The sequence below is a fragment of the Drosophila pseudoobscura genome, chromosome 4, assembly GCF_009870125.1.
Source record: "Drosophila pseudoobscura strain MV-25-SWS-2005 chromosome 4, UCI_Dpse_MV25, whole genome shotgun sequence".
NCBI lineage: Eukaryota > Metazoa > Arthropoda > Insecta > Diptera > Drosophilidae > Drosophila > Drosophila pseudoobscura.
Window position 1 is genome coordinate 7,993,839 of NC_046681.1, and position 22,853 is coordinate 8,016,691.

Here is a 22,853-nt window from a genome sequence, read left to right on the forward strand (position 1 = left end):
CATTGGGCAATTTTAATTACATATTAGTAGCTTATTTTGTTGGAAATCAGTGCCATTAAAGAAATAATGTCTGAAAATATGGGAGAGAACTTCAACTTTTGCTCAATACATGTATATCTTCAGGAATGTCCTCTGTATTGACACGACTAGAAAATCCTATGAAAGTTCATACAATTATCTTTTCAAGCAATTCATTTTTTAAGATATCAGCTCTGCGAATACCCAGGAAAATTTATAAGCGTACGCAAAGTGACTATATTGCAAATTCCAAGTCTTAAACTTTAAACTAATTTTTATCTATTGCAGGAAAAATTCATAAGATTTCAATACGCTCCTCAGTGAGACTCAGACTCATCCTCAGACTCTCGAGCGGGGTATTAAAACACAACACACTATTTTCGGTTTGATTCTGTCGAGTGTATTTATGTATTACAATTTGAAAAAGATTTTACATCTCCGCAAGCACATATGTAACTATGTTTGCTCCCCCACTAACAAGTAATGATACACGTTTTTTTTTCATAAGGACTATAAACAAGGTACATACTACTTTTCACATAAGTTTCGTCAATATGTACCCTGGACCCGACCCGGCTGTGGTGTGTGCTGTCTAATCATTGATCTCTCTCAAAACAAATTGATGCCACACACTGTGGCTACAGACACACGTAGGATAATCAATTGAACGGAATACCGTCGATGGGAACGACAGAGTTACAGGAGTAGTACATAGGTTTACGTTAAGGTGAAACAAAGATATAACTATTTATGTTAATTTAAGACGGGAGCTTACTTTAGGGTAGTGTCCGAGCAAGAATTTGACAAGCTCGTTCGCTTTTTGGTGTTGTTTTACTCCTGTCCCCGAGCTGAAGAGGCTCCTATTATTTAACAAAGTCAGGATTTTCCTGAACTTTCTCGGTGAACTGCAGCTGGTTGTCGATGATTTGGAAAAGCACCTCGCGGGCCGGAAAGCGACCCGTCTGAATTTTCGACCACACCGGCACATCGTTCAGCGCTATCTCGAAGGCACCCGATGATATAAGTTGTGCCTCCAGCATGTTGCCCAGAAAGAATATCATCATACAGGCGTATATTTTATTCGCCTGCAAGTGGCCCCACCAACTGGGCGTATTTAGACCCAGAAAGGTGAAGGGGCTGACGGCGCTAACCACCAACACGATGATCATGATCTTCAGCGCGAATATGAGCTTTGACAGGTAGTAATTCATACCCGGCGGATCGTAGTGGGCCCCGTGCACCTGCATTTGTGGATACTTCTCGGCGAGAACGCCCACGTAGTCCTCAAAGGCCTTACGGTAGCCACATGAGTAGCTGAAAAAAAAACAAAATGTTCCTTAAGCGCTATCAATCGCCCGCACGTATTTATGTTAATTGCCCTCCGGCCATACCAATAAAGAAAAGTCATCGTCGGCGCAATGTTCTGGCTGAATTTAGTTGCCGGTATTTCCTTGCCTTCCTCGGTGGCCAGCGCGTAACAAGCACATAGACAGAGGACCAGGAGCGCCAGATTTCTTCCATTTAAATTGTCCATTTCGTCGTTTTGCTGAGTTCTTTTTTTCCAAATCTGAATATAATATTATTCTAGGGATGTTACAACTATAGAAAAATATCGATATATATATATATAGATTTTTAGATCTATCGATATATATATTTCTAAGAACGTTGCAAGGTGTGTGACGTAGAGAGGGAATGCACGCGCATTCCTGTCATATTATTTTTCCAATATTCACAAATTGTGCCGCCTATCTCGTCGAATTGCTGCTTTATTTCCGTGTCCATTTTTATTTTGTTTCGCGTGTTGTTTTATAGAATTTTTTTTAGAAATACACTTTTGGCGGCAAAAAAAACCGATAGATTGCTATTGCCGCTTCATTCGATAGCTCTAAATGGTTTTGTATGCATCCATGGTTAGTTTGATATTTCTATCGAAAAATTACCATCACCACGTCAAATTTCGTGGAAAAACAATTTCTGCCGCTTTTTGGCAAGTATATACTTGAAATGGTAAATGTCATGAAAGGAGTTCTTGTGGAATGGTAAAAAAACTATAATAAAATCCGTCCAAGTGGTAATATTTTCCAATCTTATGTTTGCAGTGATCCGGCCATGAAACAATTTCTTCTGCATTTGGACGAGAAGCTGGCATTGGGTCGCAAATTCATCATTCAAGATCTGGACGAGAGTCACCTATTCATCTCCACGGACATTGTGGAAGTGCTGCAGGCGCGTGTAGACGATTTAATGGACCGTATCAGTTTTCCACTCCACGACAAAGACGCCTAAATTCAACTCCTCCCGATACAACACTATACCACCCTCGACCTCCAACTAAATCCAATTCCAAACTGAAATTTTTGACATGACTGGACGAGAATCGAATCGCATTAAGGATGCAGAGAAGAAACGTGTGTTGGATGCCGCCGCTCGGCAGAGGCGCGTACGCAAAGCACTCGAGGCTTTGGAGCAGGACAACTTTCACGATGACCCACACGCCGATCTGGTCATGTCCAAAAAGCTGCCTAAATTCCAGGACAGTGTCAAAAACGCCAAGGAGAAGAAGGGCAAGCGCAAGGGCGCAGAGTACTTCAGGGCCAAATACCGCAAAAACTTCCAGCAACTCCTCGAGGAGGACAAACAAAAGCCCAATTATGAAAGTGCAGCAGCGCCAGCTCCCAATAAACCAGTGCGCCACTTCTGTGCGGTCTGCGGTAACTTCTCGCAATATTCTTGCACAGCCTGCGGGACGCGCTACTGCCGAGTGAAGTGCCTGCGCACGCACCAGGACACACGCTGTCTCAAGTGGACCGCCTAAACTTGGTTGTTTTAGTAGTACCTCGGCAATAAAGTATAGGATTAGATCTATTGTACATGAAAAAATAGTCCTTTATGTCGCAACGCCCGTTATTCTTTCTTATACTCTGTTAAAAATATAAATAAGAATGAATTTCTATTTCCCAGAAAAAAATTTGGTGATCAAAAAGTCCGTAGCCCTGTGCACTATCTATCGCACAATTTCAAAACCAACGATACTATCGATAGTGCCATCGATAGTGTGAGGTCGTAATTTATGTGAAGATATATTCATGATTTATTGGTATATAATGGTATATTTCATGCATCTTGTAATATATTACATACATCACGTTAGCTTAGCTTTGCAAAAAATCATTTCTATGGTAAAAGCTTCGCTGTCGCTTTTTGCGGCTTTTGCGCATTTGTCGCTCTCTCACAGCACTCAAAATGAGCTCTCCGCTCTTACTCAAAATTTCCAGTTGGATCCTCCTTGGCAGCGCTGCTTATGTTAGATATTTCGATTTCCACTCGTTTTGTCAACATTTCAAACGCGAAAGCCGTATAAACAAAATTTAACGTGTAACCGAAAAAAAGATAAAAGTCTTCCCTTTCGCACCCAATATTTTTGCTTGCTAATTTAATAGAAGGAATCAGCTGCGGGTTTGTGCGCGTGTGTGTGTATTCGTGAGTCTAATCGGAACAAGGATATCTGCGAAAAATAATTTCTGCCGGAAAGCGCATCTGAACGACCACAAAGATGGACTTCAACTTTGCTGACCTGAAGAAGGAGGCCGCGGCCACCACCGAGGACATTTTTAACAAGGCCACGCAGAAGGCTGGCCAGGCCTACGAGGACCTGGTGGGCGGGGAAGGCGGGGACGTTGGCAACGTCAGCAGCGGCGCGCAGGACGACAATGCGCACACCGAGCACTACTTCGCCAACGAGCAAAAGAATCTGGACTTTGGTGACCCCCAGGCCTTCGTCCAGCGCATGTCCGCCGGGGCCAAGGAGGCGCAGGAGCAGCTTGATGCCAAGTTCGCCCAGAAGACAGACGAATTCGACGATTTTCTCAAGGGTGCCGGCCAGAGTGCCAAGCAGGGCATCAGCGACCTGACCAGCGACTTTATGAACGCCGAGAGAGGATTCTTTGGTGGTGTCCCAGTTGCAGCCACATCTGCTCCGGCTCTTGCTCCTGCTACGGACGTCGCACCCACGACTTCAGCACCGGAAGCGGCTGTCCGTGAGGAGGACTTGCTGGGCAGCTTCAGTGAGAAGCCCGCGGCGCCTCTCCAACCTTTTGAGCCCACGGCCCCGGCGAACACCAATTTCTATGACGATGATGACTTCCTGGGCATGCCAGCTGCACCCCTGACATCCGCCACCACCGCCGCCGCCGCCGTGGGTAACCAGGATTCCGATACAGAATCGCCGTCCGTTTCGTACACACCGTCGCCGGCTAAGAAGCCCATTGTGGATGCTCTTAAGGAGCAGGATAACGAGAAGTTCATCTCCTCCGAGGATTTGCTGAGCGATTTCCGGGAGGAGCGCACAGTCACCCCGCCCGTGGTGGTTCCTCCTCCAGTGCCACCCCACGCTGTAACCCCAGCTCCAGCACCAGCACCTGTCCCGGTTCCAGCAGCTGTATCAGCAGCCGCTCTGGTAACCGATCTTGACGACGAAGAGGATTTCAAATCCAGTGTGACAGTTGCGCCCAAAGCAGAACCGAAACCGGAGCCGCCCAAGCCCGTTGCCGTACCCGCACCCAAAGTGGAGACGCCGAAGCCAAGGCCAGCACCTGCTGTGCCCACACCAACATCCAAGTCGCAGCCTCAGCCAAAGATTGTGTCCGTGGAGGAGATCTTCTACAAATATGGACTGGGTAAGTCTCAGCACCTATTGGAACTTTTCCACAGTTTAAATTTTCCACTTTTTAATTAATTTGTGCGCCACCGTATTTTAGTAGAGTATTGTTTTGCTGGTGCTGTTGTTGTTTTTTGTATCCTGCGACCGCACCTTGCATCCCAGTTGGCCCTGCCCCCATCTCCTGACCCTCTCCTCTCCCAACTTGTGCGTTTTGTTAGTCATTCGCCGCTCTCTTTGCGGCTTTTGCTTTGGCGTGTCATTCTCCCTGCTCACTCTGCTCATGATGTCATCGCCTCCGAGTAATGTATTTTATATCGCGCCGCAAAGTTAGATATTTGATAGCTAAAGATTCCCACTGGAGTGTGAGTGGATAACGTGCAATTACTAAGTTAATATAGGCTTAAGCTAATCCCTGTCTGCCTGGAAGCAGCATTTCATCCGCTCCGGCGACCTTACCATGGTCGATCGTCATCTGGGGCGCGTGATTCACGCTTATTCTATACTGTATATTTTCATATGTATAAAATGTGGACAAAATAAATGAATGTTCGTCGAAGTGGAGAGTACTCTTTAACCAGAATTATCGGAATCAGATTGATAGATTGGTAGCATATAGATTTTGCACGCTATGACACAGTAAATCAGAAGAAAAACCTGTTAATACGGGTAATACAACTGCATGACATTTACTTGTAAAGCAACACCTTGTCCAGCACCTCCTCTTTAGCTGTCCCGCACTTAAGGGAAGGCGACACCGTATACTCGGAGGAGCCTGGACAGCCTGGCGACCATGCCTCTGGGGAAACTAGCATTCTTTATTGGGGCTTTGGGATGGTTTCATCACCATCACACTTTTAAATACAAAAATATTATAATTCGGTTTATAGACGATAAAACTACACATATACGAGGTATATACCTGGCTGGTATGAACACTGGGGCACTCTCGCAAATAGTTTCACAATTTTTCTAGATGCTCCACCGGCATGAATCAGCTGCTTTGTAGGAGTCATACACCCGACCTCCCCTCCTCCACCTACATTTCACCTCTTTAAATGGCTCGTCTCCCGCTCTCTGCGTTCATTGACGTATGCCCGCTCATATTTCACATTATTTAAGTGTTTTTTTTTTTATTGTTTTAGTTTTTGTATTACGCTTTGGCTTTGCTGTCCATTAAAGCAATTTGCGCCACTCGCAGCGCAACAGAGAATGGTTTCTTGCATCGCAAATTCTGCTACTATTTACTAATATTTTTCTACTACTATTCGTGTTCCCTCATCCCAGTCATGGTCCACTCTGGTCTCCTCTTTGTAGTGCGCCTCACTGCGCAAATATGTATGTATGTACATATATACTATACATGCTCCTGTCTACAGAAAAACATTTTTCCAATTAGCAATTTCCATCGACGCCCTGGGGCTCTGCTCTGATCTGGCTGCAGTCTGTGCATCCCTTTTGTGGAATGATTATGCGGCTATTTTTATTACAATTTAAATGCATATGTATGTACATTTGTTCTTGCTCTTTTCTCTTATTATACTTTTTCTTTTGTTTTCCAATTTGCCGTTGATTTCGTTTTGGATTTGGATTTATTTGCATACCCAGTACTACGAGGGCGTATTGTTAACGTTAAGACTTTGGTTACATACAGTTATCCTTGCTCAGGATATGTAGTAAAATAGCCCTTTTTATTTAATTTAGTTAATTTTGCAGAAAATTATACCGTTGGGGTAACTCTAAATATTAAAAAGATTAATCTATAAGCGGTCGGAATGTTAAATCAATCTAAGTTAAATCATTCCCATGGGATAAATGTCAAAGACAAATGCAGGAACTGTTTTCCAGGACAGCACAAGTGCACTAGAAACAATTCTGTGTAATGGGTATTGCATGGTGCCATACTCGTACTTCCGCTTTTACTTGTTTCCTTTGTTCCATCTTCCTTCGTCACTATTTTTCTCTTTCTTTCTGTAACTGCAGATTGACTGAAGCTTAGGATCCACTCCCTCTCTCTTCTCTTATCTTCTCTGCTTTATCGGCGCATTCTTCTTAACTGTAGTTCATTGGCAGCCCACATCCCCTGGCAATTCAGTTTCTTCACATGTGGTACCATGCCCGTTTAATCTTGAATAATATCCCAATCCAGAAAGGGAAACATAAGTTTTATTTCATTTTGTTTTGGTGGAACAGAAATTGTAAATATGTACGTGCATAATACATATGTACACATATCGGACGCAAATTAAATAGATTGTGAGTCGCGTCGCCGGTGCCGAGGATTGTGTAAACAAAGTTTCTTTTGTTTCTATTCGATTTTTTAAGTATTTTTGTTTAATTGCATCTCCCGCGATGGGGGAGGGACAAGAGAGATCATGCATGATCACGATCGAGTTGAACAACAAAAAAAAGTCGCTTTATTAAACGAATGTACATACTATGCCTCAAACAGACCTAACCTCAATGAAACTTTTGAACTGTTCTTCAGGGGAACTGTTTAATTGATAGATTTATTTTGATCGATACTCGTTCTGGAGGTATCAATAGATGGGCAGAACTTCTGGCTGAAATTTAAATTAACTATTACATCTTAAGTATAAATCTAATCTAAATACGGAATCATCTTGTATAGTTTTGCACTGCATCCAACGAACCTGGAAACTTCCTCTTATACCCCATATTGATTCCCTCAGAACTGGGCCATGAGGTAGAAAAAACTCTTTTTCCACGCTTGGCATCCCATACGGAATGCGTCAAGTTCTTGTGACATAAGTTGGTCAGCAGCCAACGTGAGATATTTATCAGCCAGAACAAGGACAATCCATTAGAGACCATAACAACCCCCGGGGAAATATATGTACAAATGTGTCCCAATAGTGCGTTGCCCGTATCCGTGTGCGCTGATTGATTTCCTTTCTAATTTTCACACTGCACGCAATAACATGCCAAGGGCGGGGCAGAGTGGTGGGATTTGGGGGTGGGTGGAGCAACAGCATCTGCAATTTGGGTGCACCATACACATACCGCACCCCCATAGCTGTCGCCGTCTGGTAATTTCCGGCCCAACAAAAACAACCGCAAAAACAAAAGTTTCGGTGGGGGCGGCGCATGCGCCAGATCCAATGTCTTTGAGCTAAGTCTACACCAGGAGAAGTCTCCAAGGGTCAGCTGCAGTGGGTGAAATCGATGAACGGGAAAACTTTTTCCTCAAGTCGGAGCTTTTTCCGCCAAAGCCAGAGCCAAAGATGAAGCTAAAGCTATAGCCAGAGGCGGAGCAGAGTTCAGGGCTATGCGGGGTTGCTCAACCCTAGGGTTGTCCCAGTCATTGATTTTGCATTGCAGCAGAGCAGGTTTAATAAGGTGGAAAATGGGCACGGCGGGGGCCTGAGCAGGCACTCTCACGGCGCGAGCGCTTTGGGCATTCGAGTAGGGTTGTCCTTTTCGGGCCTCGGCATGCTTTGGGATGAAACTCTCTCCGTTCTACGTTTCAGTCTCTATACGCGTCGTGAGGCCGTCACACGGAAGTGAAGAAATACTTATAGCGTAATATCGTAACGTCGTAATATCCCTCTCTCGTTTTCTGCGTAGTGCTATTCGTGTCAATCAACAACAACAATCAAATAAAACCGGACATTTTTGTATACAGAAGTTAAAGGAACGAACTGAATTCCTTTCGTGGGTGCATAAAAAAGAACGATTTTTAAATAAAATAAACACTGCATTTTAGTAGATAAATAATGTCTGCAATTGGTGAAACCGGACAGAATGGCGTGTGCAAGCAGCGCCCATTCATTTGCTCCATTCTTGATCCGAGTAAGTTCTTCCATTAGCATTAATAGAAAAACTCACCCCAAAAAGGTGGAAAAACGGCAAAAACAAAACTAACCTCTGACAACTGTGGTATGGGGTGGCGTATGGGGTAGATCTGAATTATGTATTGTATAATGGGTGTATGCAGTGAAAGCTTCCTTGTGGAGGGGACCTCATTTTGTAGTCATATACTATACATGTGTACATATTCAATCCATCGACTATCTCTGCTGGGCGGACGAGACATTCTTAGGCCTGTGTCCGCCCAATAGAGCTTTCAATACAAATACATATGTGGGTTTATATCTAGCTACTTCTATTGGGAAATTGTATGAAAAACCCGTTATAAATTGGTGACTGCTTTAATGTGCTTGCTCTGCTTAAACTGCTTGCTATTCTTTTGATAATCTATTCCATCTAATATCTCTTAGAGCGCTCTTTGAATTTAACACACGCCTTACGCCCTGCACGCCTTATACATATCTGTGTATATCTTTCCGTCCTTATTTCTGCACCCCACTAACTAACCGCTAACTAACGAAAATCAATATATCAATCGCTTATTTTCAGATGCCTGGTTCAAGCCCGAACGTCTGCACCCGCAAGGTAAGTGGTACAAGTGGCTCTCAAACTGTGTGCACCCCACCCTCGCCGTTTGACCAGAAATAGTACTGGGTAAAACGGATGATGGCTGAGGGGTAATGGGTAATGTGACGACTGTACAAGCGGCATCGCGTTTATGGCGCCCATGTCCGACTGTCTGTCAATATGCGTTATGATGTCATCCGACCAACCCCCACTCCGTTGCCATTTTCGTTTCCTTCCGTTTTTTTTTAGTTGCTCGCTGTGCTTTGTTTTTCCGGCTTTTTTTTTGTTAAGCCCACCGACAAGTATGCGGCAGGCTTTGAGCGCTTATTGTGCTGGAAGTTCTTGGTGTTGTTTTTGTTGTTGTTGTGCACCACTTGCTGTCGCCTTGGGGTATGGGGAAGTAGTACGCCCGAAAGTATGCCACATTATTCAACATATCCTGTCGAGTGCGTTGTTGTCGATGCGAGTGTGTGCTTTTAATATTAAATATTGTATTCTCGACAGTTTTCCTGAAATATCCATCTACCCATGGGCAACCGAAAAACAATGGCTCGTAAGCCTTAATGCATTCAAGGACATTATTTATATAAATATATTTGTACAGGGATTTAGCACTAATTAAAATGAAATCATTAAGATTTCAGGAATACCGAGCTTTTTCCATTAGAGATTTCTGGAACCTCTGTGAATGCTTTTTATGCGTTTTTCGTTTTAATTTGCTTTCGCTTTAAGGGTTACTATAAAATAGTTTGCATTTGCATTTAAGGGGTAGCTACCCAGAGGTCCCTTCCTGTCCAGTCGCGTTGTAATTAGTCGTCGCTTTGATATAGTTCAGTTACCTTCCATGCAAACGACTGGCACTGGAGCGGCGAACGAGAGCTCTAACCGTAATCGGATCGCATGCTAAGCGAACCCCACTCCGTATACAAAAAACTTTTCCCCGACTATAAATTGCAAGCTGATATGGGGCGTCTGTTGTTGGCATGGTTGGAGCAGAAGAAGGGGACAGGATGGGGCGCCGCATGCAATCGGAGCTTCGTCTAAGCAACGCTCTAAACATGCACTTTCCCTATAAATATATGGGCGTACATACAAGCATACATATTTACTATACATATGTATGTTTAGTATACCTTTTTAAACTCTTGTTGTGACTAATTCGCGCCTTAGTCTGTCTCTGTCTGTAGGCTTTCGTTGAGCTTTGGACTTGTCGGCAAAATGTTAATCATGAACAGACAACACCATAATCGTGCACTTCGATCTTTGTTGATCTGTTAGTCACAAAGAATAAGAAGACGTAGTTGATTCCATTTGAAATTCCTGAGCACAATTAAGAAAATTGTTTCGAATTGATACGCTTTTCAATGAGGAATATTAGAGACTGTTGAGCATTTATCTCTCTGCATTTATCAGATTATATTAATACAATATAAGGCACACAATTTTACTAAGATTCTTTTAAATGAAAAACTGAAGCCGTTCTTATGTGGAGTGCTTACGCTACCATCTTATTTACGAGTAAATCGTTATAAAATCTTGTTATCCTAAACACAGATTGGTCTGTATATACATTTTTTTAAACTAGACACTTTGTATCCCAGATTCGTTGTAGGCCTACGCTAAGAAAGAGCTATGAAAATTCAAACGCCAAAGGATGAAGCTAATAGGGACGATCAACTTCAAAGCACTTCAGAGATCGCCTATCTTAATCGTTATAGAATCTTAAATATTTCGATTTCGATTATAACCTATAACTCTTTAAAGGCAAGTTTCTCTGCCCACCCGACCGAAAAGAGGTCTTGGCGGCTTGAGTCTTATGCAAATTCATTTTTTTGATACACTAAGTTAAAGAAATCCATATTTGAAGAGTATGTACTTTTATTGGCCCCCAACCATATCAGACTTTGCAAAAATGTTCTCTTCACTTCTCACCCCCCATTTATTGGCGAGAAATAATTTCTTCGAGTGGGCAAAGCATGAACCTGTGGCTTCATGGCCACCACCCGCCCGGCTCGGACTGGAGTACAATACCTAATTTGGGCTTGGCCGGATCTTGAGTGCTTTTCGCGGTGGACTGCCCACTCTGGGCACTCGAGCCGTTCCAAGAGGCGGCGGCCCACATTGGCGTTCTTGGGCGTGAAGGAAAGCCAGCCAAGCAAGCGTCTGGCGGGTGAATATGAAACTGTATATAAGCGATTTATTTTCTCATAATTAGTGTAGCGTTAAGAATAATGATTAATATCTGCTAGTTCAGTTCTCTTTTTGGGCATTAAAATATATGCTACATGGAAAATGTACACATAAATACAGTGGGCTCTCTTTTCAACGAATAGATTTGTAAGTTTCAGTAAAAGAATACTATTGTAGCAATTTAAAAGTACATCCATCATAACTGAAAGAGCTTTCACTGCACAGTGAATCATAAAAGTAGACCGACAAACTAAAATTAATAATAACAATCTAATACAACGGGCTTTAGTTCTTTGTAGAAAAATTCTTGTTGAATGGAGAATGAGAAAGCGGCCAAAGTGAAATGCTTACGTGCCGCGGACGACATCAATAAAGCAAGTTCTCTTTTTGTATGTCTACTGGCATACAAAATATATGTATGTGCATATGTATGTATATATTCAATATCTAAAGTTCCAGGCGAACCGATTAGATCATCAAAGATATTTTTTTAGCTTTGCTAATTTTGTGCCAAAAAGAAGACGGAATTTCATTCCATGTGCGAAAAATTTGCATTCAAGTGCAAAAACAGAATTAGCAACAATGCGCATAGGAATGATAAGCTTGAAATGACTTAACGTTCGTAGCTTGATAACTAGCCTGAAAAACAAAGAATAAAAGATAAAAGAGTGCAAGTCATATGTACATATTCCCAAAAGCTTTCGCTTTCCTTCGCCTCTGACGTCAGATTTTATCAGGCAAATGTGTCACGACTGCAATAAGAAACTTTTCAATTTAAATTTAAATTTAATTCGTGTGCTTTAAGATAAGCAGTGCGCACTGCTCGCAAAAGCAGTTCTATTTAATGTGTAAGCAGTTGGCCCCAACCGTTTGCAAGCAGTGTGCCAGCCGGCCAAGAGCACCACCTCCCCTGCACCAGCTGTCTCCCGGCCGGCATCAGCGTTAGCGTCTACGACTGGTTCACAGTTCCCTGCTAATTTTAGCTTTTTAGCTAAGTATCTCAGCCATTCATTGTCGTTGTTGTAGGTCCATTGTTGTTGTGCCTGTTGTTGTCGTTGTTGTAGTTCTGTTGTTGTTTTGCGGTTTAACATTTAAAGATTACGACGTCTGGGCCGTCAAGCAGTTGAACTCTTAAAGTGGATCTTGAATATGAAGGCGGTAAATTGAACATTACGTGAAATAAAATGCAAATTTTCTAAATATAGAATCGTTTCCCCAATATCAGGGAAATCCGTCCCTTGGATTGAAACTTCTTGGATCTAGATATCGTTTGTTGGAAATGGTATTGAAAATAACTTAAAACCTCAATACAAATATTAAAACATAACTAACGAATGTTTACCGTATCTTTCATACATTTTTTGTTAACTCGATGGCTTTAGTGTGAAATTCTTTGCGGTTAGTGAAATTCGACTGTGCTCAACATAGTCCTGCCGAAGAACCTTCACCGTACTTGAAAAAAAAACAGTTGCGACGTGTCAGGTAGACAGAATCGGAAATTTAGAGCCGCAGCCCTGGCAGAGACCTTTTGTCGGGGCATCACGTGTACGTCTTTATACTCTCCCTCCTTTCCCTTTCCTGGTACCTGTTGGCGCTGCATGCAGTGACATGTTCAAATCCGTCCAAGCAGTCGCTACCTAAATTGCATTGTGGACTGAGTATGTATGTGTGTGAGAGGCGACAACTACATTAACAGCTACAGCAAATGTGAGCTGCTTGAGAATAAACACACGCAGCCAAGCGTTGGACCCAAAGTGTATGGACTATGAGGTGAGACACTCGCAGGGAAACGCTCAGACGGAATACGTATACCTTTTAACTCAAGACCAAAAATATATATTTTTAAGGGAGGGTTTTTTTTAACCCGATAAAGTATGTATAAGTATACTTATACTCTACATCAGTATCAATAGCCATTCGATATAAATAGCTGTCCAGCTCATTTTATATTATATATTTATTTATATAGAAATTGATTATCGGATATCTTAGTGTCGTTTGGACGCTGAATTGACTTAAACTTTTCGACTGGTTATATTTTGGTTCATTTATAGTTCTTAATGTGCGATTCGGAGAGTGAATTTGCCTCACCTTTTATGCATAAGCACACCTTGTGCACCCTCTCTCTCTCTCTCTCACTTGTGGACGGCCTTTTCCGACCCGTTCTATATGCAATATACTCTGGCAGAGGGAGAGGGACGGTACCCAATCACAGTCTCAGCCCCTATGCCGCCTGCTGGCTGCTGTGGTGCGTTTGTCTGTGTAGTGTGTATGAGTGTATCTATGTGCGCCCTGCCCTGAGCTCAGCGCATCTGAAATTAATTGTATTTAGTTGTTGTACGGACTTTGACAACGTCACATTGCCCCAGAGACGGCAACGAGATCGAGACCCAGTACGAGTGTGAGACGCGAAAACGACATCGGTAAACGCTGCTTTATACCGAATATCTTGAACTCCTCGGCATGCTGACCTGCACTTGCAGCTGACAGAAACACCGATCCGCAACTTTGTCTTTGTCATTGCCGTGGAAGTTCTTCCCTTTGTGTCTTCTTCACCCCTCTCTGACGCGCGCGAAGCTCCGCGGAATTTCTCGGTCTTTTCTAATTATATAACTTGGATAGGTGCCCTAACGCTCTGCCAGAACGCTCTGGCGACATATGTATGTATGTACGAACGCATATCGAGACGGGCACGCATTATCTCTTAAGTGCATTTATCGCCAAATAAAGTCAAACTTCTCTAACGCGAACATCCCCAAAAGCCTATATGGACAAAAAGTGATCGTGAAACTCCAGTTGACCTGTACAAATTCATACGAAAGTGTCGTTTATTGTTCGAGGAGCCGTGTTAGCACCTAAATAAAGTCTACAAGGAGAGAACTAGACAAATTTGGTGTTTCCCTTATATGGGTAACATCTTTTCATACCCTTGCACGCGGTGTTATTATCTAGCCATGTTAATATCTGTCTGTCTGTCTGTTCATGTGGCAAGCAAATGTTAATAGATTTTTCCTTTCTTTAGCAGTTCTTTACGCTTGATCGGTTCAAGAAGTCATTTTATATTGGGATATAGGCTGATTCGAGTTAGAGAAGGTTTACTGTAGTACATAAATCCTGTAGAAATGATATATTAATATAAATCTAATCTCATTATGTTTGTCAGTCACTGCGGTCGTCCACCGTCCGCCGTCGCCGTCTTTCGCGTTTCGTCGCTATATTATTCTCATATCAGTTCCGAGTGCGAGGTACTTTCGGTGGCGGTTTTGTCTAGGTCGATCGATTGTCGGTTCGGTTCGGTTCGGATTGGATCGTCGCGAGTCGTTTCAGTTGCCATTCTACGGTTAATGTTAATGCCCGCCGTTGCATTCGCATTTCCTCGATCCGTGAACCGCTCTTGTCTGTGTGTATTTGTGTTTTGAGGGAACTTTCGCTTTATTGTCTTTCCTTGTCTTCTCTATTGCAGTCAGTAGGAAAGCTTTAGTGATAGAATATTTACCATATACTGAGTATATCCAGAGATATTTTCAAATAATACACACAAGAAATGGCATCTGCACTGGAAACGCTGCAAGGTCTGCTGCAGACGCTCGGCGAACTTAAAGAATTGCCTCTCAATCGTGAGTCGTGTAAGTATGCCAGAAATATTTACCCATACTCCCACCAAGTGGATAGGGCTATCGCGTGGCCCCTCGTCACCGCATGGCTAGCCGAAAAATAAGGAATTTCCCGTGAGGAAATTTCTTTTATTTCTTCTTTATTCTCGCGCTTTTCCCTCTCTCTCTCTATCTCTCTCTCTTTCACTATTTTTTTCAGTCCGCCTGTGCGTTGTTTCTAATTGCAGCTATAATTTATTTATAAATATTCTTTTTCGTGTCTAAGGGAAACTGTTGAGAACTTTGAAACGTGTAGAAAGAAACGTATAGAATCAAAAGTATGGGAAACTGTGTTGGTTCGGCCTCTCTGATAGGCGAAAGCCTCTTGAAACGATAATAGTATCACGTATAGGAACTTCCATTTAAAAAACCAATAGATAACTTTCCCTCCTCTTTTCTCCACTATCTGATTATATTCAAAGCTCTTTCGTATCTATCAGTCCAATCGTACTTGATTCTCAATTAAATTCTGCTTAGTTTCTGCTTTTATCGGAGCTTTACTGAGTGGAATCCTACAAATCTTCAAATATCTTTAGCCCTTCAACTCTGATGGAGAAATAGAGAATAATCAATTCTTCCTTTAACTTTGATTAACTTTTACGTCTATACTTTGAAGGTGCTTGCTTGGAGTCATAAAAATATTATAATCCCCGTTGCCGCATTTAGAAGGGGATATTTCCTCCTGACAGCTCATGTCCCCCCTCCTGATTAAGCCTCCACAATGATAAGGGAACCATGAGTATAGCGACTTGTCATGTTGCTTCTTTGTACACCACCCTAGAAGTGGGTACAATTAATTGGGTATTTTTGGGTTTCCTCTATGAGGTTGGTTTTCTTGTTCTATGTCATGTTTCCTTTTCGTTTTTGCTGATTTTCCTTTAAGATTTTCTTTGTTCGAATTTCTTTTAATTATTATGATTATCGCTGCTTATGCAATTTCGCAGCCTTTCTGACAATGTCAGGTGCAGCAAATTATTGTATTTTTGTTTATTTAACAACATTAGCGAATTATGTCAGAGACACAGTTCCCGTTTCCCTTCCCCCTTCATTTTGTTCACCCTATCTTTCTGCTTTCATCTCTTTCTCTCGCTCTCAGGCTCTTTGTTTGGGGGCAGGCATGATATCATGTAAGCATAGCTTACTCATTCGAACGCGCCAAAAACGCAAAATAAATGTCAGATGGCGTTAGAACGGAATGTTGGGGTGGGGTTTTTGCGGAAAAATACGGATAGGGACAAAGGTGGTGTTTCTACAATGATGTCACTCTTACCGTTTTCTATAAACTAAAAAAACAAACGCAGTTTCATTTTCTATTGCGTTCTAAGCCGATTTCTGCAATGTGTAAATCCACTCACATTGCACATGGAACTCTTGCCGTCAGACAAGCTGTGGACTAAATGCTTCTGACTTGAATGAAAGATAATAGTTCCATAAAACGTAGTTCCGTTTTCATCTGGCAGTGCATTGAACTGCCGCCCCTGGCTAACTTTTGATTTCGTATTAAAGCTTAGGGAAGTTGCCACGGCATTTTTTACCATTTCACCATTGCTGGTCACGCTTCGGATCCATGATTCATATTAAATCGCAAAGCAGACGTAGAACGTAAGGCAACGTAAGGGCAGCCGGCAGGCAGGCCAACTTCGGTGACATACGAATGCCGGAGCCGAAGAGGCCCCAAGTTCGCGGTGGAGGTTGACGTTGACACGTTGCTGACATATTTCTCTGCTTGTGCTCTGTCGCTGTTGCTGTCACTGCCTTCGATGCGCCCGCATTCGCGTTTTATTGTTGCTATTGTTAATGCGCGTTATCTTTTACTTTCAATGCGGATCGTCGCTCTCTCCCTGTCTGGAGAAGCTTTGCTGTGCACTGTCTCTCTCTGCCATTTCAGAAAACCTGTTTGCCGCCGCCTCTGTTGCGCTCTCTCTTTCTCTCTCTGCATACGTCGCCTGCCTCTGCCTGGCTAATTGGGCGCTTGTTGGTTTGTTTTCTGCTCCAACTTCTTCCAGTTCTTTAACGGAGCTCGTGTCAGACGGTCGGCAGCATCGTCGTGTACGTGTGTGATTGTGTGCTTGTTCGTGTGTGAAGTTTGCACTAACTAAGTGTTTTTTAGCTATAATTAAAGCTAGACACGCGAAAACCCGAATCCCAAACCCCAACCTTTGCATACATTTTGGCGCCAGGCGTTTGTAACTGTAACAGCGGAAAATGGCAGGCGGCAGCAAACGCTACTCACGCAACAATTCCAACGGCAACTTCCAGTCGCTGCCCGAGCGCGGACCAGGTAATAAGAGTTCCCTCCTCTCCCCTCCTCACCGGCAGAGGCACCTTATCATGCGCCTTGTGTCTGGTCTGGTCCACGTTGTCCACTTTTGGCACACGATATACCAGAGACAACAACGATCAGAGGAGGGTCTTATCTGCGAGAGGCGCTGAATGAAATATTTATTGAGTAGGCGCTGAGATTGCTGGCTACGTCAGCAGTAACACAGCGACAGCGCAGTCGCCAACGTGGCTAAACAAAAAAAAAAAAGAATGAAATGAAATTCGAATATAACATGAATGAAAGGCCAACTTAAGAGACCGAATCGATAGTTACTCTTGCAGATTGATCGTTTCTATGGCAGCTGCAGATATGATATACATATATACTTCATGGTAGGTCGATCGTTTCCGACTTATAGAGTGAATATAGGAATATTTGTGAATATTCCTTTCATCAAAAGTTCAGCTCCAGTCCCAAACTTTTGCATAATTTATTTGTCAGCGAAAATATTTTATATATACATACATACATGTTGTTGCTGTATTTTCATTTATCTGCCACGTTGTGTACTTCCCTGGCAGCGAACAATTTTGTGCTCATCATCAAAATAATCCAAGCTTGCAATTGCACTTTTCAATACACATAGAACATATATTTTAATATACAAATTTTGACTTTTTAATGCCATGGAGAAAACCCTATCTATGCAGTTCAGAATCCTATATCCGTTTTGGGTCTGAAATACCGTAAGCGGTACAAGAAATTTCATGTTTGATACAAGGCTTTCTTCCTCTTCCCAATCTATCTATTGTCTACCCAAATAGCAAACGTTTTAATTCCAGCATAAATAAATATCTAGCAGATTAACACAATCTATTCTCTATTCCTATTCCAATTATATACACAACATGTGTTTAGTGGGTATTCCACATTCGAATTATAGCCGCTATAGGCGGTTCCAACTTGTTTTTATATCCATACAAAAGAAGAGGAACTGCGGCTGTGACTGCATCATCATGATCGTGGGCCGCACTTCACTTTCGGCGCAAACCCGTTTCAAGGCGACCTAAACCAGTTCTCTGGGGCTTCGATCTCTTTGAAACTGGGAATATTTGTTGCAATTGTAACGAAGATTTTTTTTATTCAATTGATAGCTGAACGGAGTTCATAAGGAGATATGTTACTTTCTCCCATGAGGGAGAGAGCTTTCTCAGAGGGCTTAACCCAATTTAAGGTCTACATGTGGTTGATAGGTATTGGTTGCCATCTCATCGTTGTCTCCTTTCTAATTTGTTTCCACCATATTTGCATAATCAATTCTACATCTACCGTGAGCCTAAAACTAGTTTTCTTAACTTTTTTGTTGCTCTTCAACAATGTTTTTACATATTTACTAAGCTGTATTCTATAGAGACATTTATAAATAGTGGATTTAAGCTAGGCAGGGAGCTGTCTGGCGTTCCCAAGTATTTTAATTAGATATGTATATTGAAACCTAATGAGAATTTCAAGGAAAGTATAGTTGTTGGATTGTTGTGGGATGTTTCTCTGATATTTAATCATTTACCATTTCTGTATTCCTTTCCTTTTAAATGTCAGATGTAAGGAATATATGGTCGAGTTTTTGTATATTCCGTCCGGGTTAATCTATGAAATGATCTAAGACTGTCTCATAATTTTCAGATAATTAGGGATACCCAAAAGGCACAGTCGAAATGCTGCATTCCATTAGATCCTATGGCTCTCATTTTACTGGATCGTTTTTGACATACTTGTATCTAATATGGAAAGAAAACAAATTGCTTATGACTGTTGACATACAAAAAATAGAAATAAAAATCAGCAATATTTCCAGCGAGGTCAATTTCTTTTACTTGCTATTTCTTCTATTTTCTTTGTTTATGGAAACATTTTTTATTGGATATCTAAATTGGGTTTAGTTCAGACGCCGAAAGTGGGCAGGACTTCTTATCGGTAAAATAAAATCAAGAATGCCAATATCAACAATGAAAACGAATGGAGAAGATACGCAGATACAGCATGAGATCCATGAGATTCCTCAGCGTTCCATTTCATTTCCGTTCCACACACTCTACTCTCTCTTCCACTCTTCGTACAGACGCTCTCATTTTGGCTGTCTGCTTCTGCTATTTCTCTTTTGTGTTTTCCGGCTGGGTCCGGACAATTTTCTTCTTCTTTGAGGGGCCTCTTGTTCTTATTCGGAGCCACCAAATAATATTTCCCTAGTGTTCAAAACTTGGCAACGAACGTCGAACGCGCACCACAACGATCCGCAGAAAAAGCCCAAAGAATAAACGAAAACGAAATGTCGAAGAAATTTTGTGAGTGAACCACGAAGAGGGTTGGCAAAGGAGGAGGATGCGAAGGGGGTGCAGTGGGTGGAGGGAAGGGAGCTTAGTTGCATGCTGTCGAGCAAATACTAACAATTACCACCTAGACAGTTGGGGGCCCCGAGAGGTGCGCTACAAGTGCAGACAATCGTATATTTACGAGTGTCTCAGAGATTGCATAATTGCCGAAAAGATATAGAATGAAAATATGTGTGTGTTAGTGTGTATGTGTGCGTGAATCTATGTATTTTAGATTTTTCAGTCCACTTTGTCCATTTTATCGCTCATTTTTGTATGGGAGAATGGGAAAAGAACTAGATAATATTTTAGAAACTATTTTCAAGACAGTGAAAAGTCCATTGGCGAACCTTTGTAGTTCCGTGAACTATATCCTCTATCCACCTTAGGTTGATCAAAAAGTGTAAATACTCTTGCAGATAATGTTATAGTTCGGCTAATATCAAACTTCCTAACTATCCATAGATCCAAAGCAAATTTAGCCAAAATGTGCTTATCTAAGTATATTTAACGGAAAATATTTCCCTGACAAGCGATCCTCAACACCCAACGCATATACAAACATATGTACATAAATTTACATTAAAGAGCAATTCTCTGCAATTATCTATGACTGTGACTAACACGCTCTTAAATTTCTGTGCATTTGCAGTGGAATCCCTCATCTACTGGCGCGATGTGAAAAAATCCGGCATTGTGTTCGGCGCCGGCCTGATTACATTAGTGGCCATATCCAGCTTCTCCGTGATCAGCGTGTTCGCCTACTTGTCGCTCCTGGCCCTCTTCGGCACCGTCGCCTTCAGAATCTACAAATCAGTGACACAGGCCGTACAAAAGACCAGCGATGGACATCCCTTCAAGTGAGTTAGAGTTGAGTCCTGGGAGTGGACTGTCATTTACTTATGTTATTATTGATTTTTGCAGGGAATACCTCGAACTGGACCTGACGCTGTCGCAGGAGAAGGTACAGAACATTGCAGGCGTTGCTGTGGCACATATCAATGGCTTCACCGCTGAGCTGAGGCGTCTGTTTCTAGTTGAGGATCTGATCGATTCGATCAAGTTCGGCGTCATCCTGTGGGTCTTCACCTATATCGGTGCCTGGTTCAATGGCATGACTCTGGTCATTTTGGGTAGGTGCTTTAAAAATGATCTATTTATGAAGTTACTAACTAGTTATTTTTCTTCCACTTCCACAGCCTTCGTCTCGCTGTTTACCTTGCCCAAGGTCTACGAGAACAACAAACAATCGATTGACACCTACTTGGACCTGGTGCGCAGCAAATTGACAGAGATCACCGACAAGTGAGTGTGGAGTGAGCCCCCAGGGAGAACAGAAAATATAACAAAATCTCTTTCCTTTCCGTAGGATCCGAGTGGCCATCCCCATTGGCAACAAGAAGCCCGTGGCTGCTGCCGAGTCTGACAAGGACAAGTAAACGAACCGCAATAGCAAAACCCACAACAGGAGCAGGAGCAGCGACAGCATGTTTATTTATTTACTAAGCATTATTTGAATGGTTTTAATATTCATCCAGGCATAAATAAATAACAAAGCTACCAGCAACGTTTACATATTAATTGTATAATTGCAATCTACATCAATCGATAATTGTAAATCAAAGTTAGAGAAACCCAAGCAACTTATCAACCAGCAACAGAAAAGAAACAGTAACTTTTAAAAGTTTCAAACATTGTCCAAGTGTCTAAGTTTTTAACGAACGAAACAAAGAAATAAGAGTGAAAAGTGGAGGAATTTGAAAACAAACAAAATATATACATATAGACGCAGCAATGCAATTATCAGTTTTCTGAGTTTTAGTAATTTTCAAATCAATTCGATTCTTTTAGTTGAACCTTTTTTAATACAATTTTTGCTTTAGCTATAATTTGACCATTTTTTGTTGATATTTTGTATAAAACCAACAAGAAGAACTAAGATTACTCTAAAAATAAAACAAACAAGAAAAAATCAAAATAAAAATGAAGTAAAAAAATCCACAACTAATGATTTTGTGTTTTCTAGCATTTTTAATAAAATATATATAATACCTATAAGTAAACTGATCCGTAAGTCATTAAATACACAAATTGGCGTCCGACCGCTGCAACGCATCTTCGTAAACGTGGCCAAAAGTTTGGACCAAGATAACATACACGCTTGTCACAGGACCTCAATGTGGAATACGAACATGGTCGTAAATCATCATACTCTAAATATTATAAAGAACCATTTCGAGCAGCTTTACCGCTTCATTTACACACTCGTACTTGGCCTTGTTTCACATTGTACAATTAATTTGTAAGCATTTTACATAAAATTAAATCAAATATTTAATGCAAATTTATTTAAGGCTGCGGCCAGTCATTGCAATTGTTGCTTAAATGTTCATTACTATTATAATTGTGACTCTTTGTTGCTCGATTGTTGAACAAACTTTACGTTTGAATTGCTTATGTCGATGGAAGCCTCCCCACATACTCGTACTCGTGCTCGTTTAGAAAGAGAGACATACCCAGATAAGTGCATGTGTATCGAAGGTACAGTTTATCCTTCAACTGTACGTTAGGTGTTCTTCTAAACCAGACTACATATATGTATAACAATAGATATTTTTGCAAATTAATACACTTTAAATATGTATAATTACGAGTATATATAGATACATATATACAGAATGTATGTAAGTGAGAAAAAGAAAATCAGAAAAGAGTCATCGTCTGAAAAGAGATTGAAATTTCTAAGTGCAACAACTTTTCGAGAGTTTTTCTTTAGTTTAGTGCAACGTTACATAAATATGTAATCGCAAAAAACCAAACACACAAATATGTGCCGTAAGTTTGCTATGAATAGAGAATCGAGACAACAACCAGAAAACACGCTCTAAGTCGTATTTAATTCTTTAAAGGAGGCAACAGCAACAGCAGTTGGATATGATCGTAAAGTTTCAATAAAAATAAACTCTTATAAAATTAACCAAATTGAGGTTTTAATATTTTCTTTGTCGTAGATTATTAAACCTTTACATTTTTTCAGATGTGGCAGGACATTCAAGCTTCTGGTCTCATCACTCCCAACATTTCTTTTAATTGGTGTTTATGCGCATATAATTCTCGAAAAAAAATAAAACAACTTGTTAGTTTTGATTTCTCTATAAAGTTTATTTATTCCAGTCTATTAAGGTTGGTTTCAAATTCCAATAAAAAGATTTCCTTCAGTTATATATTTTTATTTGGAAAGTGCATTCCTTTCATACAAGAAAGGAAATTAATTGTGAATCTAAGAATCCATAGAGTTTTAA

General features: G+C 41.4%; 4 protein-coding genes across 11 annotated transcripts; 3 read left to right on the plus strand and 1 right to left on the minus strand.

The window, feature by feature from the left end:
* Nucleotides 1-395: 395 nt before the first annotated feature.
* SelT (selenoprotein T) lies at nucleotides 396-1,613 on the minus strand. Its single transcript, XM_001355919.4, has 2 exons — nucleotides 1,410-1,613; nucleotides 396-1,332 (listed from the first exon to the last, which is right to left on the minus strand). Exons 1-2 carry the CDS (start codon nucleotides 1,550-1,552, stop codon nucleotides 882-884), a joined length of 594 nt encoding a protein of 197 aa, XP_001355955.1. The 5' UTR covers nucleotides 1,553-1,613; the 3' UTR covers nucleotides 396-881.
* A 331-nt stretch (nucleotides 1,614-1,944) lies between these two features.
* Nucleotides 1,945-2,343, plus strand: Tfb5 (transcription factor B5). The gene is made up of 2 exons (XM_002133023.3): nucleotides 1,945-2,060; nucleotides 2,121-2,343. The coding sequence occupies exons 1-2, from the start codon at nucleotides 2,026-2,028 to the stop codon at nucleotides 2,305-2,307; spliced, it is 222 nt and encodes a 73-aa protein (XP_002133059.1). The 5' UTR covers nucleotides 1,945-2,025; the 3' UTR covers nucleotides 2,308-2,343.
* A 19-nt stretch (nucleotides 2,344-2,362) lies between these two features.
* Nucleotides 2,363-2,901, plus strand: LOC4816463 (zinc finger HIT domain-containing protein 1). Its single transcript, XM_001355918.4, has one exon. The coding sequence runs from the start codon at nucleotides 2,384-2,386 to the stop codon at nucleotides 2,834-2,836; it is 453 nt and encodes a 150-aa protein (XP_001355954.1). The 5' UTR covers nucleotides 2,363-2,383; the 3' UTR covers nucleotides 2,837-2,901.
* A 424-nt stretch (nucleotides 2,902-3,325) lies between these two features.
* On the plus strand, nucleotides 3,326-21,559 carry Rtnl1 (reticulon). Of its 8 annotated transcripts, XM_033380530.1 has the most exons (7): nucleotides 6,783-6,934; nucleotides 8,267-8,491; nucleotides 9,059-9,094; nucleotides 20,204-20,411; nucleotides 20,476-20,684; nucleotides 20,751-20,856; nucleotides 20,921-21,559. In XM_033380530.1, the coding sequence occupies exons 2-7, from the start codon at nucleotides 8,416-8,418 to the stop codon at nucleotides 20,988-20,990; spliced, it is 705 nt and encodes a 234-aa protein (XP_033236421.1). In that variant the 5' UTR covers nucleotides 6,783-6,934; nucleotides 8,267-8,415; the 3' UTR covers nucleotides 20,991-21,559. The 8 variants fall into 8 exon arrangements, with proteins under 8 accessions (XP_015036577.2, XP_015036575.2, XP_033236421.1 ...); XM_015181091.2 differs by lacking the exons at nucleotides 6,783-6,934; nucleotides 8,267-8,491 and adding an exon at nucleotides 3,326-4,697; XM_015181086.2 differs by lacking the exon at nucleotides 6,783-6,934 and having other exon boundaries at nucleotides 8,250-8,491.
* The last annotated feature ends 1,294 nt before the right edge of the window (nucleotides 21,560-22,853 follow it).

Excerpts from the sequence above, each read along its gene's own strand:
- LOC4816463 (XM_001355918.4), top strand. The coding sequence starts at position 2,384 with ATGACTGGACGAGAATCGAATCGCATTAAGGATGCAGAGAAGAAACGT.
- Tfb5 (XM_002133023.3), top strand. The coding sequence starts at position 2,026 with ATGGTAAATGTCATGAAAGGAGTTCTTGTGGAATG. Across the intron at positions 2,061-2,120 it reads AAAGGAGTTCTTGTGGAATG|TGATCCGGCCATGAAACAAT; the intron begins GTAAAAAAACTA and ends TTATGTTTGCAG.
- Rtnl1 (XM_015181091.2), top strand. The coding sequence starts at position 3,575 with ATGGACTTCAACTTTGCTGACCTGAAGAAGGAGGCCGCGGCCACCACC. Across the intron at positions 4,698-9,058 it reads CTTCTACAAATATGGACTGG|ATGCCTGGTTCAAGCCCGAA; the intron begins GTAAGTCTCAGC and ends GCTTATTTTCAG. Across the intron at positions 20,412-20,475 it reads AGCGATGGACATCCCTTCAA|GGAATACCTCGAACTGGACC; the intron begins GTGAGTTAGAGT and ends TGATTTTTGCAG.
- SelT (XM_001355919.4), bottom strand. The coding sequence starts at position 1,552 with ATGGACAATTTAAATGGAAGAAATCTGGCGCTCCTGGTCCTCTGTCTA. Across the intron at positions 1,333-1,409 it reads ACGATGACTTTTCTTTATTG|CTACTCATGTGGCTACCGTA; the intron begins GTATGGCCGGAG and ends TTTTTTTTTCAG.